Genomic DNA, 15,553 nt, shown 5'->3' on the forward strand with positions numbered 1-15,553 from the left:
GGAGTTGGGTGGGGCCATGAAGTGGACGCGGAAGGGAATATGTTCCCAAAAACTATCGTGGAAAAGAGCGTGGAGGCGGGCTGGGAGCGCGGACGTGACAGTGCTTAACCGAATCTTAACCTGACCTCAGTTCGCCCAAGACGAAGTTGTATTTTACGCGAAGGAGAAAGCGGAACTATTCTACTTGGCGGACGCGACTCGGAGCATAAAAGGCGAGACACCAGCGGAAGTAAACAGACAAAGGAGTTTCGGTGAACTCGACTTTGGTCCTAAAGCAACAAGATTTCTTGTTCCTATCGGGGTCTTGGATGGTTCGGTAGTGGTGGAGAAACACCAAGAGATGGACGAACCGAACAAAGTTCTGAAAGAGTTCCGGGAAGCAGCGGTACAGTCGGACCTCAGAGGTTTGTTCGGGTGTCTCTGTGTTTGAACAATCGCACGGCTTCTTTTTTTATCAGAGGAAAGGTTCTGATAGATCTTTGGTCAGTTGATTCACATTAGACCCGCTGAACCCACGTATTTAACGACTCGGCTGATGTGCTCGGCGCAGAATCGTAGCAGTCCAGGCGCTCTGTAGAACGACTTTAGTGTCTCCGCCGTAATCAATAATGTGTTTTACAGTGGTCCCAAATTAAAGGTCCCCGCTGTGGTAGTGGTGGAGATGACGAAAAGAACATGGTTGTTTTCGGATCACCATTTCTTTCATTGTTAATGATTCAAACATCGTCTTGTAAAGTCGCGGGGTCAAGTGGTGGCCATCGTTTCCTCTGGGTCACACCATGCCATGTCTTGGCCCCACTGGTCTCGTGTCCGGGTTTTGGTTGACGTCATTACGTCGCTACACATTTACTAGCTAGTAATTAATAATTTATTAGCTAGTTCAATATGAGCCTGAGCTCCAAAGCCGCTCAAGTGGCCTCATGGATATTTTCCTGTGACTCATACCTGGTGTGGTAGAAAAAAGATGCATGTTTGTGTGGACAACTCTCATTCCTAGTGTGTTGTGCCACTCAAGCATCTGCCTGTGTTGCTCTATGTTGCTGAAGGTTGGTGTTGCTCTCGAACAGTGGTGGGATTAATGACATGATTGTGACGACACTTGGGGTTGACTGGGGTCGTTTCTCTGCAGGCCTCCAACAGCAGGTGAAGGAGGAGCAGCGATCTGCGAGCGCCAGTCCTGACAATGAGGAACCAGAAGCTCCCTTTGTTAAAGAGGAAGAAGAGGAGGAGGACGTCACCAGCATCCCTCCTTTTGATATTGTCGTGGTGAAGATTGGAGACTGTGAGGATGATGCTGACAGCACAGAGGATCCTCCGACATGCAGGTCAACTCCGGCCAGTGACCACCGGAGGTCCTTGTCCTCTGAATCCGACATTGATGACACTGAAACTTTGCTGGGAACAAGCAACACCCAGAATCCAGATGCATGTCCGACGATGGATGATGACAAATCACTGAGCTGCTCTGCTTGTGGGAGAAAATGTACGTCCAAGTCTGGACTGACTCAGCACAAAAAAATTTGCAAGGGAGACTCTCTGACCTGCCTGCTCTGTGCCAAAACCTTCTCTCGGAAAGGAAACCTCACCACTCACATGAAAACTCATGGTGGACAGACGACATTTAGGTGCCCAGTGGGGGGCGATTGTCCCTCTATGATGGTATGTCTAAAGGTCCATGGAAGACCCCCACCTGAGGAGAGACTGTACTACTGTTCAGAGTGCGGGAAATGTTTTGATTCAACAGCAAAACTGACGGCTCACAACAGAGTCCATACTGGGGAGAAACCTTTTGGTTGTCCGGAATGTGGAGCGTGTTTCAATCAGAGAGGAAGTCTGTACCGACACAAGAGAATACACACAGGAGAGAAACCCTTCTGCTGTTTAGAGTGTGGCAAATGTTTCAAGCGGCGAGAACAGCTGAAGAGACATGAGTCCAGTCACACTGGAGAGAAACCGTTCTGCTGTTTAGATTGTGGCAAATGCTTCAATCGCAGAGAAGATCTGAAGAGACACTTGCGAGTACACACTGGAGAAAAGCCATTCTGCTGCTCAGAATGCGGGAAATGTTTCACCAATAGACGGAATTATAAGAAACACTGCAGAGCTCATGGAGGGGAGAAATGGATTCAAGGTTAGGGTTGGGACTGAGGAGACTGAGTGAGTGTGAGTCTGAATGCTCATAGACCATCTGAGGGAGTCATGTCTCATGCCTCTTATGTGGGTCTCAGATAAGACTGACTTTCATATTACCAAGCCAACAGCCAAACAAAATCATTCTTGTGAGGAAGGACAAATACTGAGTATAAAAAAATGCTCGAATGTGTTCTAAGATGGGAGACATCATCTCATCTCTCCCTCCTCAGTGAAGGACAAGCAGCTGGTGAGACCTTCTGATGATTTACACGAGGGGTTTTACCTGAGTCATGTAGATGATCTCACCGTATTGGAGTGAGACTGTATCCAAAATAACCATTTATAGTTTCCTGTAATTACGTTTATTATAATAATCAAATAGAAGATGTGCCACAATAAAGATGCCAAAGGTCACAGTCATTCAGTGTCGCCTGGAAGCTTCTTCTCTTTCAGTGAGCATCTCTCATCAGGAACCGTGGCGACACGTGAGCAAAGGTGAATCTGTCCACAAGTATTCCAGATGTCTTTGGAAGCAAGCTTGGAAAGGTGTTCCTGCAGTGTCTGTAGGAAGTTGTCGCTGGATTCCCACCAGTAACCAGTGTGAGGCGCTGGTTCCTTCCAGGCTATAATGAGGTTACTGCAGTCTTGAAGGTTGAGCAGTCCAGCTAGAATCAAATCATTATTATATATTGTGTACTTTTCCATCGAGTCGTGGTGAAGTCTAAATACATGGGTTTTCAGTTGGCATCAGAAGAGTCGAAGAGTTGGATACTGATGTGGACGAAGACTTCCATTTGGGGGCCAAGACAGCAAGCGCCTGTGAGCTCCCTGATGTACATCGATACTGATCTGTCAGTGGCTCGGTAGGCTGGTGTAGTGGAGGGAGTAGAGGTCTGATGGAACCAGCGGGCAGACCTGCCAAGAGAGGGTTGCTCAAGTCGTCATCCTGTCTCACCTGCAGCTGCTGAACTGGGACCTGAACACATCCTCAGCAACATCTGGTTCATGATGTGATATGCCATGGCATTTTCTTCAAGGTTTGTGCACAAAAAACAAACTCCTCACGGAACGATGATCCAAGAGACACTTTGTAGCATTCAGCATAATTTTTACATCAAAAATTAATAGTTAACTTTCCGAGTGCAAAGCCACCTGAAATGCCTCACTTCACTTATGAACAGCGCCACCTACATCACACAAAGGTGGCAATAGCCGATCTTTTAGTTATTCTTTTATCATTTTTAATTATTGATAATGTAAACCTGATCCTAAATAACTAATAGCAATAATAATACAAACATTGTAGCACCTCAGTTTGGAGTTGAGCTCCAGCTTGAGGCTTTAAAAGTGATCAGCATGTTCCTGCAGGTGTGAAAGAGTGGAGTTCCGGGCTTGACACTGACCTGTTTCCCTCGGAACCCCTGTCATTGTTATAATGCAGATCTTTAGACAGGCTTGAGGTCTTTTCAGCTCCATTATCTCAGGCAATGTTTCCAGATGAAGTACCCAAGTATCTGGACCTTCTGTGTCTTCATTGTTGAAAGAGTATCAGAGCTAGCTTATCCGGGTAAACAAAGAAGTGCTTTAGCTCTGTGGAAATGCTGTGGTGAGGACGCTTGTCTCCTGATTCCGATCCAAGGGATCAACATTAACTCAACCAAATGGAGATTAAATTGGTTAGATCAAAATGTTTTACCATTTGATGGAATTCTAAGAGTCAAAGGGACTGTGGAAATTATCATCATTTCAGTGGCGGCCCCTCGCCAATAAATCCAATAAATTTTATTTGACATACTCAGAACACGGCAACCAGTTATCTCATATTATTCTCTTCTTAACTCGTGGTACGTATTTTTCTTCCATGATTGTTCATAGTTGAGGTGATTTACAAACCTGCTACTGTCAGTCACAAAAACACAAACACAAATTTAATAAAACTCATGAGGTGACTCCAGGCGACCTCGCTGCTGACTGGATGAACATACAGACACACACTTTTCACTCAAAAATATTTCTTTATTTTGGACAGAAATTCTTAATTGAATGAAATGCATGGGAAAGAACGGTATATTTAAAAGAAAAAAGCTTTCATTCAATAAAAAGAAGGAATAAAAGAACTATTCGACGACAAACAATGATTCCACTCGACCCATGATCTTGCCACATTGTTATCAAAGCAGCGTAGGGTAGTAATACACTCACTATCATGCAACAGACAAATCAGTTCCAGACATTATGCGCAGACCGTTTCATCAACAAGCCTCAGGTTCTTGGACAAAAACACCAAAAAGCGGAGTCATATGTCAGGGCCAAGTTATCATTCTAAAACTCAAGAAAAAAAAACCCAAAGCTTGTGTACTGTACACTTGTTCCCTGAATCAGTGAGAGATTCTTCACACTCTGAGCAGGAGAAGTGTCCCACCCAGAGTGAATTGTCAAAAAAAGTATCCATGTGTGCGTGGTTATATGCTGAGAAAAGAAAAGTGAAGTGTGGCCGAGTACAGGTTGCTAAAGGGCGGTATAAGGAGGTGTCAGTGCAGAGAAGAATAAAGCTTCCTGTCTGACAAGCTCATCGCTATGTGTGTTGCCTCTTTCTATATCCACCACAGCGTCGCACAGCTTACCGAGACGAGGCAGCAGCTCTGTGGCCACATCGCACCAGCAGGGCAACCACTCCATACACATCTGAGGAGGATTAAGGACAGAGGGCTGCTTTCACAGCAGCAGATTGAAAGCAAATGATTGAAGCTGGAACTTCATTATTCTGGCCTTGTGTCGTTGCTGCTGCTCCACTGGCGTAATTCATCTGCCTCTTGAGCTCAGTAACATAAATGATTCTGTTTCTGTGTCTTAATTTGCGCTTCATGATTAAATCCCAATGACATCACACGTTTGTGTGTGTGCATTTAAGCATATCTATCCTTGTGTTGATCCAATTTTGGGGAACACACCTCCTCCCTGGGGAAAGGGTTATGGCAGTGAGAGGACCCCACCATGATAGAGATGCAAACCTGTATGTTTGTGTTAGTATGCAACAAGGCGGAACAGGGAAAACAATGGACAGGCCATTCTTCGTCCCACACCTTGAATTGAGACTAAAATAAGCCAAATATTTTAAACAATACTAGCATGGAAGGATTCACACAGATAGCAGCTGTGATATCATCACACACTGCCTCCATGGCATCCAGGGAGCCAGAGTCATCTCTGTGTCAGGCTGGCACTTACCATTTCCAGGCTCAGGAACGTCCTTTTTTTCTCCCCAGTGTGGACGTCCCATTGGGGTGAAGGAATGGGCTGTAGGGTGGATGGACCTCCATCAGCACTGAGGCTGAAGCCGGAAGCTGTTGGCAGATAAGGTGAACAAAAAAATACTGTTGCTCTTACTACTGTAAACTGACTTGAGACCTGCCTGCTGACTCTCTGTTCTGTCTCCACACTTTTCATTCAAAGAGGTTTTATTTTTTTAGCACAGAAATCAGGAGCGTTGAGACACAACAACAGCTGACACAAAATGAAGGGAAAAAAGGAGCTCTCTCAAAAGGGCCCTCCATTGGTCCTCCTGCAACATTACCTGAATAAACAATAGCATCGCACACACAGAAACATGCAATACACGCAGGTATGAAAGTCCAATATCAAGCGAAAGCCAACTTTGTTACACACATAAACTATACCAAATACGGAGACTGTAAAACGCAAGCTGACCGTTACTTCAGGCTCTTGGAAACATGAACGCTAACATACAACAAGAAATTGAACAAAAAGAAATGACCGAGTGAGGGCATGGACATCGTTATAAAAATCATGAAAATACAGAGGGGCATTGTCAATTTACAGGAGAATGGTTTCTATGTTTCAATGAAATAGGGGGAATCAGTGATACATTTTCTAAACTCAGAGCAGGAATATTGTTCGTAACCAGAGAGTATCATCTCGCATTGGTACTGGTATCATCAGGTTTTTTTCCTACTATGAACATGAAGGTTTTATCCCAGTATGGCGTGTCATGTGTTTCTTCAAATACCCTGACTGGGTGAAACTTTCTCCACACAGAGAGCAGATGAATGGTTTTTCCCCTCTGTGGATTCTCATGTGCCTCTCCAAGTTTGCCTTTGTTAGAAGTGTTTTTCCACATTCAGAGCGAGTAATTTTTTTTTCTCCAGTGTGAGTTCTCATGTGAGTTTTTACAGACTGTGGGTCTGAATAACATTCACCGCAGTGAGAGCAGAGAAAAGGTTTTGTTCCAGTGTGTACTATCATGTGTTTCCCTAGGTTCCAATTGTTTGAAAAACATTTGCCACATTCAGGGCAACTGTAGGATTTTTCTCCAGTGTGAATTCTCATGTGCACCCTCAGTGACTTCTTGGAACCAGAACAGAAACCGCACTGAGAGCAGATGTATGGTCTTTCTCCCGTGTGAGTTCTCATATGTGACTTGAAGGTCCCTTTCCATGCAAAACATTTCCCACATTGAGTGCAGGCGTATGGGTTTTCTCCAGTGTGAATTCTCAGGTGTTCCTTGAAGTAATGACTCATTGCAAAAGCCTTTCCACAGTGAGAGCATCTGAACCGTTTTCCTCCGTAATGGATTGTCATGTGATCGTCCAGATCCTCTTTCTTTATAAAATATTTCCCACAAACCGAGCAACACAGAAGTGCTTCCCACTGAAGCAGCCAGTGATGAGTCAGCCCAGCTTTCGACGCATCATCTCTCTCTTTGCCATTGCTTTCCCCCTGGTGGTCAGAGTGGAGAGGTGCATCCAAGGCTGGTCCTGGTCCGTCATCTTTAATGAGTTGATCTTCTTGTTCCTTTTCCGGAACAACTGCAGGGATGGACACACAGAGACATGTTTGTATTTCTAACTTTTTGGGGACCTCTCATAGCCATAACCCCTTCCCCAGCATCTCCCCCTAAACCTAACCATCCAAAACACATGGCTAACCTTAACCAAAATGAAACCCAGTTATAATGACCCAGTTATTTTGAAGTCTTCTTCCTCAAATTGAGTCTTGGATTTGTAGAGTCCAGCCAAATGATCCCAACATTGTCATAAGGTCATACACACACATGCACTCCAAAAAGTGTAAACAAAAAGAAAATACAATGTAAATGTCACTTTGTTATCAACACCAGGGTTTAAAAACAATAGATGGAGGGGTTGTGTCTCGTGTGTCCCGACTAGAATCTTGTGGTAACATCAATGAAAAATAAGCCGTGCAACATGTCGGACTATTCAGTGTTGCAGCAGTGATATATTGGCAAGGTGGCTCGCCATGTCGGAGGAATTGCGGTTAATATTATTTTTGCATCACTGGTTTTCACATTTGTTTCATACGTTAAATCATTTAGTCATGCTTAACAGCTGCAATTCAGCATTCTAAAGTGTACGTTGTTTAAATGTGATTAAGTGATTAAAGTTGAAGATGCAACAAGACTACAGCCTTGAAATAAACCAATCTGATCCCAAATTAAAACAATCAAAACCCCATCTGTGTCGTTATAAACAGCAAGGTCGGACAGGATCTGGAGACACTCGATGGGTGACCATCCTCCAGATTCCAGTTCTTCATTCTTCAGCAGCTAGATGAATGCTAAGATGACCCTGGCAACGTATTGATGATTTTACAATTCGCTGCTGCTAAAATGAGAATGAAGATGATGGTCACATGAGTGGATCCAAGCGGTGACCATTTCACTGTAATGTAGCATCAAGTGGCGCACTCAGTGCACGAGGAAGAGGATTGAGGCATTTTTCAGGCGAAAATAAACATCTAACGCATGGGCAGATTTTTCTTCCAACCAGTGAAGCACATATACAGTTGAACCACTCAAGTGTCTGATAGTTGATTGGTTAGAAGTTAGAGGTTAAAGCTTCAAAATAACCGGGTCATTATAACTGGGTTTCAGTTTGGTTCAGAGTCCCGGTTAAGGTTAGGAATTTGTTTTGGATGATTAACATAAGAATCACAGAGCGCTTTTGCCATGTACTTACACAACATCTGTTTCATGGACTCCTCGCCCTGACTCCTCAGGGTTCCATAAAACATTGGTGGTCTTCACCCCTCCTGACCCACAAGTGCTCCTCATCTCCTCCTCTCTTACGGAGGTTCCAGCATACACACGTTTCTATTGCTATCCCTGTGGGGACAGATTTCTCATGGCTATAACCCTTTCCCCAGCCTCTCCTCCTAAAGCATCCAAAACAAATGGTCAATCTTAAGAACCAAACTTAAACCTAATTGTAATGACCCAGTCATCTTGAAGTCTCCATCCTAAAATTGAGGTTTGGACCTGTGGGGACCGACAAAAGGTCTCCACAAAAACATAAATTCACACAAGGAGAGTGTGTATGTGAAGCATGTATGACATAAACTGGCAATAAAAACAATGTATGCAAAATATGTGGTTAAGGTTAGCTATGTGTTTTGGAGAGCAATACAAACGTGTGTGTGTGTGAGAGAGAGAGAGTACGAGGCGTTAAGCGTCAGTAGAAGCATTCACAAGAAGGATGTATCTTGATTTACTCTACATCTTCCTCTTCAAGTATCAGTCCCACCTTTCATCATGTGAGTTCGGCAGGTTTCCACATCCCTTCAACCCATAAGTCTCGCCGCCTTTAATATCAAAAGTAGGTCTAGGAAGTGTGTGTGTGTGTTTCTGTGTTGGAACCGTGTCACACACACACACACACACACACTCAGACTGTGTTGGAACGATGGTTTAACCGGAGTATGCACTACGGTGTGGGAGGTCGCCTCCCAATCTATGGAGCCAGCATCAAGCCAACAACCATATGTGTAGACCATAAGTGTAGTGTGAAGTATGAATAAAATGCTTCACCCTCCACATATGGGGTGAAGCATTATATATGTGAAGAATGAATAATACAAAAAATTATAAAAAAATAAAAAATGAATAAATAACAAACATGAATAAAATGAAAATGAATCAAGAATTGAAAATGAATAAAAAAAAAAAATTAGAAACGAATCACAAATCAAACACGTATAAAAAAAATTTAAAAACGAATAAAAAAAATAAAAAACGCATCAAAAAACGAATTAAAAATTTAAAATGAATCAAAAATAAAAATCTAATCAAACAGGAATAAAAACAAATCAAAAAACGAATAAAAACAGGAAAATCAATAAAAAATCAAAAAAACAAAAAAAAAGCAAATAAAAAAGGAATCAAAAAACGAATAAAAAACATGAAAACGAATCAAAAATGAAAAACCAATCAAAAATGAATCAAAATTTAAGAATTCAAAAATTAAACAATAAATAATCAAAGATGAATAAACGAATAAAAAACGAATTAAAAATTGAAAATGAATCAAAAATTAAAAACAAATCAAAAATCAAACATAAATTCAAAAAAGGATTTAAAAAAGGGGGGTTTTAAAACGAAAAGAACAAACAAGTGATATCAAGTGAAAATATTGTGGATGTGAAAAAAGAGATCAAATAGATATAAAAAGCGTTTGCAGTCAGACGGCATGGAATGCCTGTGAGCGCCTGTGCAGAGTAGCAGAAATGCAGGGCAGTCTATGTGTGCACTATACACTATGGTGTGGGAGGTCGCCTCCCACTCTGTGGTGCCAGCATCAAGCCAACAACCATATGTGTAGACCATAAGTGTAAGGTGAAGTATGAATAAAATGCTTCATCCTACACATATGAGGTGAAGCATTCTATATGTGAAGAATCAATTTTAAAAAATCTGATAAATAATAAACTAAACTATTTATTTTAAAGATGTCAAAAATAAACAATGAATCATGCAAAGCATGAAAAAAGTGAATAAAATATCAAACATGAATAAAATAAAAAATGTCAAAAATTAAAAATGAATCGTTCTCATGTGAAGCATGAAAAAAGTGAATAAAAAAATCTAACATGAATAAAATAAAAAATGTCAAAAATAAAAAATGAATCGTGCTCATGTGAAGCATGAAAAAAGTGAATAAAAATGAATAAAAATCCAACATGAATAAAATCAAGTGAATAAAATAAACAATAGTGAAAAAGTCATAAAATAATTTTAAAAAACAACATGAATAAAATTAAAACTGTCAAAAATATGATCATCCACATCTGCGTATGCTGTATTCGCATTCCATCTTTGCATCTTTCCTGTTTCTTTTATTCTAAAATAAATGGATAAAAATTACGTTTGTCTTAATCACATTACTCTGGAGTGTATTATAATCAATCTAATAGCCTCTGATCAGTAAAGAACATTAAATGATGACAAAAGTAGAGACTTCAGATAAATGGATTGATTACGCTAAATGTTAATGAATCTCCTCTGTTTAATTAATTAATTAGTTAAACTGTTAATCAAGATATCCATGTCCCGTGATCGAACCATGCATCACTTTCACTCCAGGGGAGAGGCTGGGGAAAGGGTTATGTTAATGTATGTCAGTGACAGTCCTCACTAAGATGGGAAGACAAGTGTGTGTGTGTAAGCATCTTCTCCTGCTTCCTCCACCTTCTCAATTTTTTGGTTCACCTTTCATTACTTTAGTCATGTTTGGGTTTTTGATTTATTATTCGTTTCCAGCTTTTATTCATGTTTGATTTTTTTAATTAGTCTTTAAGTATTTAATTCATTTTTTTGTTTTTGCCATTTATGTTTTTTGACTTTATTATTTTATTTTATTTTTTTAATTTTTGACTATTTTATTCATGTTTAGTTTTTTTATTTATCATTTTTGATTATAATTTGTATTTTTTAATTCGTTTTCTTTTTTTGATTCATGTTTAATTTTTGACATTGTTACAAGTTTTGATTCGTTATACATTTTTTGATTCATGTTTGATTACTTTATTTATGATTGGGTTTTGGGCATTTTATAAAATGTTTATTCATATTAGATTTTTTTTTAAATTTGTTACTCGTTTGAAATGCCAATGTGTGTAACCACTTTGGGGCAGGGAGCGAGTCTTCTACTTCTGTTTTGATGTGTCGAGTCCAGCTGATGTTCGAAGGATCCTCACCATCAGTATTATCATCTTCAATCTTCAAATCAACTAAAGTGAAGGAGAGCGTGGAAGAACCTTCTTCTTCCTCTTTTATTTGGTCCTTCTCTTCTTTAATGAGACTGGGTTCTTGTCCCTCCTGACTCAGAAGGGAGCTGCACTCCAGCTGCTCAATGGAAACATCTTTCAACTGCAGCTGCTGGACATCTGCAGACACAAACACACTTGAGTCACTCATGTTGGGGCTGTAGCAGTCAATAAACAATGACAACAGGACAAGGTGAAAATCAAAACGCTGGACATTCCAGGTTTCAGGTTTGTCATTATCCTATCTTGTTTCAAAAATTTGACATAGAAATATTGTTTAGGCAATGAGAGCTGTTGTTAGTGAAATCTTCCATAAGGGAAAGCATTGTGAAAAGCGTTTTCATCACACAAGACAATGGACTGACAGTGTGTATGGCAAATAGAATATGACAAAATTGTAATTTATTTACATTATTTGTAATATTTCTTGAATATCATCTAAGAAATTAGTCCAGACAGGTCCATAGTTAAAGTAAACTGTCAAGAGACATGAGATACAGCAGACAGACGGCTCAATTTAACCTCTAAATAAAGCCGACAGAGCAGTCTGAAGAAAACGTGAAACATTGAATTTACTGACCTCTACACTTAGTTAGCGGGCCATATCGAACAGATTCACCATGCTGCAGTCTGGTGTCACGCCAACTGAGAGGAAGAAGAATGTCTGCTGGGGTTGAACAGAGAGAGACTGTCTTGATAGTTGCTCACCCAACATTTTTTTCATAGCTCGTCCTTTCGTATGGCAGATTTTTACTTTAATTAAATTTACATTTATCAATATGCAGTGACAAATGACATACAGACATTACAATTGTGATCAATTAAGATTGTAAAAATATGAAAAAACAAATAATGAACAAATAACTTCCCAATGAAAATGACATGCCATCGCTTCCTCAGCTTGCCTCACATCAATAGCTCACAGAATGAATGAAAGCCACAAAAGGTTTTAGCTTAACACAACAAAATGTTTCAACAAGATAAACCAAAGCCATATGATCAGTAAACATACCCATAAAACACCTAAAAGCTTCCAGTGAGATCAGACAGCCGCCTGAGCAAGAACTTATGCTCCTACCATCTGTGCTCTCCAGAGAAAGTGAGGTCATCCAGTCTGCAGTTGTTCACTTAATGCACAAGTAAGAAGAAAAAAACGCATCACTCTTTTTCAAACTCCAGATGTCGTAATTTTAAGTGTTTTTTCAAGCTTCCTTTCTCCGTAAAACATTCACTGCAATGGGAGCAGATAAATGGTTTTTCCCCTGCATGTCTTCTCATGTGCGCCTTCAAACTCCCTAACTGCGTTAAACCTTTCCCACACTGAGGGCAGATGAAAGGTTTTTCTCCTGTGTGGAGTCTCATGTGCCTCCTCAGACTCCCTTTCTCAGTGAAACATTTACCACATTGAGAGCAGATGAAAGGCTTTTCTAAAGTATGTCTTCTCATGTGAGCATTCTGGCTTCCCAACTGCGTAAAACCTTTACCACAATGAGGGCAGATGAAAGGTCTTTCTCCAGTGTGAATTCTCATGTGGGCCTTCAGACTCGCTTCCTGGGTAAAACCCTTCCCACACTGAAGGCATAAGAAAGGTTTTTCTCCGGTATGGATGATCAAGTGTGCCTTCAGGTTCTTCCGCTCCAAAAAACTTTTACCACACTCAGAACAGACGAAAGGTTTTTCTCCTGTATGAATTTTCTCATGTACTTTCAGATTATTGCGCCGTGTAAAACATTCACCACATTGCAAGCAGATGAAAGGTTTTTCTCCAGTATGTGTTTTCATGTGTGCCATTAAGCTCCCTTTCTGGGTAAAAGAAGCGCCACACTGGGAGCAGATGAAAGGCTTGTCCCCGCTGTGAATTCGCATGTGTGCCACCAGGTTTCCCTTCTGAGTGAAACCCTTCCCACACTGAGGGCAGATGAAAGGTTTTTGTCCAGTGTGAATTATCTTGTGTTTCTTCAGGCTGCCTCTGTCCATAAAACGTTTATCACACTGAGGACAGATGAAAGGTTTTTCTCTAGCGTGACTTTTCATGTGTTCCTCCAGTGCATCAGTCTCGGCGAAACACTTGTTACACTGAGAGCAGATGCAAGTCTTTTCACCAGCATGAAGTCTCATGTGAACCTCTAGCTGCTCTCTTTTTTCAAAACATTTTCCACAAAACAAACAAGTCAAAGGCCCTCTACAGCAGGATTTTATATGCTTTGACAGTCCAGTCACTGAAGAAGATTTGCTGCCACATCCAGAGCTGATCAATGCGTTGTGATCAGAGTCATCTTTCTCCTCACTGATGGGGCAGTTTGGGCTCTTCACAGAGTTTGAACCTGACTGAGGGTTGCTGGTCTCCCTCCAGTCTTCACTGTCATCCGTGTCAGAGTCAGAAGCAAGTGACCTCTGGTGGCCAGGGTTGGCGGCTTCTGTTGTCTGAGTCATGCTGCTCATTGGAGGGTCTTCATCATCTTTATACTTCACTTTATCATAAGTGAATGAGAGCTGGGAGCCATCAACTTCTTCCTCTTTTATTTCATCCTTTTCTTCTTTAATGAGACCAAGTTCTGGTTCCACCTGACTCAGGCTGGAGCTGCATGACTGCTGCTCCGCGGAAACGTCTTCCTTCACCAGCAGCTGCTGGACATCTGCAGACACACACACTTGAGTTACTGAACAATTGTGCTTATGCTGTACCAGTGAAGGACTTTGGTCAGACAAAGTAACAAGGAAAAGGATTACCAAGATCCCTCAGTACTGCATGGAGCGCAGAACCACAGATTGCAGAACAATTACAACCAGGCGCAGCAGGTTGGTGATGCCTGTCAAAACCAACCATCAATGGTTTGTTTCATGCCATTTGCTTTTCTCCAGGGCTATGTGTTGTTTGGTATCAGACAGCATGCCTGCTTCAGTGGTCAACACACTATGCTCCATTTCGTTCAGACATTTTTGATGCAGTCAGGAGAAATGTGCAAGTGCAGAGTGCTTCAGCACCCACCACCATGACAACACTGTCGGAGGGCCGGTCCTCGTATGCGCACGTTTAGTATTGTTGTCTTAATTGACTTGAGTAGACAGAATGTGCTCACGACAAACTGACAGTGGACCCCAGCAGGGGTCGCCAGGAGGCTTCAGAGAATATCGTTGACTCACGAAAACATAATGAAAATCATTAGGAAATAAGACAAATTGGAATAATAATCATTTTCAGGAGGCTTTTATTTTGTAATGCAATGTGGATTTACAGTTCTCAATTTGAGTTGTTTGATTCTAGTCCATGAGTCTTTAGCCGTAACGAAGTACTTTAACTTTCCTTCGACATAACGCTTTTCTCGATCAAAGAAATGAATCCTTTTTTTTCCTCAAATGTCGGACTGACAGCCCAAAGTAAGCATAACAACGAGGTTCCATCTGAGCACTCAGCATCCCAAACTTCTGATCCTAGAATCGCTACTGACCCCTGCTATCCATGATATCCACCCGAACTCCAGTCACATCATTCAACCAGAGACGAGGGCTAAAGCTCGAGGCTTCAACCGGCGGCCGTCACTTCCTAAACTGTCAATGGGTGTTCTACCTTCTTTCTTCACAGACATCTCGTCCCGAGGATCCAGCCCAGGGCCCATGAGCGTCTGTTGTGGAACCTTTAGCGGAAACGCCTCTTCTTCGTTTGCCTGCTGATAAGGCCCAGTTCAATACCGCCACCTGCTGTCGAATGTGTGTACCTCACCGAGAAAAGAAATATAGGTCCGCTGGGACCCGGATTCAACAACAGGGCCCAAATCATAAACAAAAAGCGCCGCGGTGTAAAGACTAAACTGGTTCTCTCTTCGCTCTTTCTGCCACTCGCACATGGTATTATACAAGAATACACAACATAAGTCCTCTGGTGTTTTTTTGTTTGCACAGGATTTAACTGTAACAAACTTTAGAATGTTCCAAGGGAGAAATGTGCTTCAAAATAAATTAAGACTTCCATTGATTTATGACGCCTCATTCGACATCCGAGTGATAATATAATACTCAAACTATGATTCTGGAACAACATGCGTGCAGATGTTGCCTGTTCAGCACACCACACACACAGGTCTGATCATCCTGCATTGGCCCCCAAACCCATCAGATGACAGAGCTCCATTGATGGGCTATGAATCGAGGGCTGTTTGAAACCTCGTCCTTCTGTGGATGCTTTATTACAACTGTATTAATGAGGTTCAAATGAAGAGTAGCCGAGCACAAATGATTAGACCCAAACACGTGTAACGGCCGCATTTGTTTAAATGCATTGAACTATTGCAGTACGACACGCTTGACTGAGAGGAGAAGTAAAAAAGGTCAAATTCGAAGTCAG

The 15,553-nt window shown here is 41.5% G+C and overlaps 2 protein-coding genes across 2 annotated transcripts; one reads left to right on the forward strand and one right to left on the reverse strand.

The window, feature by feature from the left end:
- Positions 1–224: 224 nt before the first annotated feature.
- Positions 225–2,542, forward strand: LOC128762493 (gastrula zinc finger protein XlCGF17.1-like). Its single transcript, XM_053870800.1, has 2 exons — positions 225–404; positions 1,130–2,542. The coding sequence occupies exons 1-2, from the start codon at positions 341–343 to the stop codon at positions 2,134–2,136; spliced, it is 1,071 nt and encodes a 356-aa protein (XP_053726775.1). The 5' UTR covers positions 225–340; the 3' UTR covers positions 2,137–2,542.
- Positions 2,543–6,763: 4,221 nt separating this feature from the next.
- Positions 6,764–14,869, reverse strand: LOC128762444 (gastrula zinc finger protein XlCGF57.1-like). The gene is made up of 4 exons (XM_053870726.1): positions 14,780–14,869; positions 11,792–13,847; positions 11,143–11,331; positions 6,764–6,959 (listed from the first exon to the last, which is right to left on the reverse strand). Exons 1-2 carry the CDS (start codon positions 14,826–14,828, stop codon positions 12,370–12,372), a joined length of 1,527 nt encoding a protein of 508 aa, XP_053726701.1. The 5' UTR covers positions 14,829–14,869; the 3' UTR covers positions 6,764–6,959; positions 11,143–11,331; positions 11,792–12,369.
- Between the last annotated feature and the right edge of the window lie 684 nt (positions 14,870–15,553).

The sequence above is a fragment of the Synchiropus splendidus genome, chromosome 7 (genome assembly GCF_027744825.2).
Source record: "Synchiropus splendidus isolate RoL2022-P1 chromosome 7, RoL_Sspl_1.0, whole genome shotgun sequence".
NCBI lineage: Eukaryota > Metazoa > Chordata > Actinopteri > Syngnathiformes > Callionymidae > Synchiropus > Synchiropus splendidus.

What these genes read in the sequence shown, in the direction of transcription:
- LOC128762444 (XM_053870726.1), bottom strand. Translation starts at nt 14,828, where the DNA reads ATGGGCCCTGGGCTGGATCCTCGGGACGAGATGTCTGTGAAGAAAGAA. An exon ending in GATGTCTGTGAAGAAAGAAG is followed by an intron (nt 13,848 to 14,779) that starts GTAGAACACCCA and finishes GTGTGTCTGCAG; the next exon opens with ATGTCCAGCAGCTGCTGGTG.
- LOC128762493 (XM_053870800.1), top strand. Translation starts at nt 341, where the DNA reads ATGGACGAACCGAACAAAGTTCTGAAAGAGTTCCGGGAAGCAGCGGTA. An exon ending in GGTACAGTCGGACCTCAGAG is followed by an intron (nt 405 to 1,129) that starts GTTTGTTCGGGT and finishes GTTTCTCTGCAG; the next exon opens with GCCTCCAACAGCAGGTGAAG.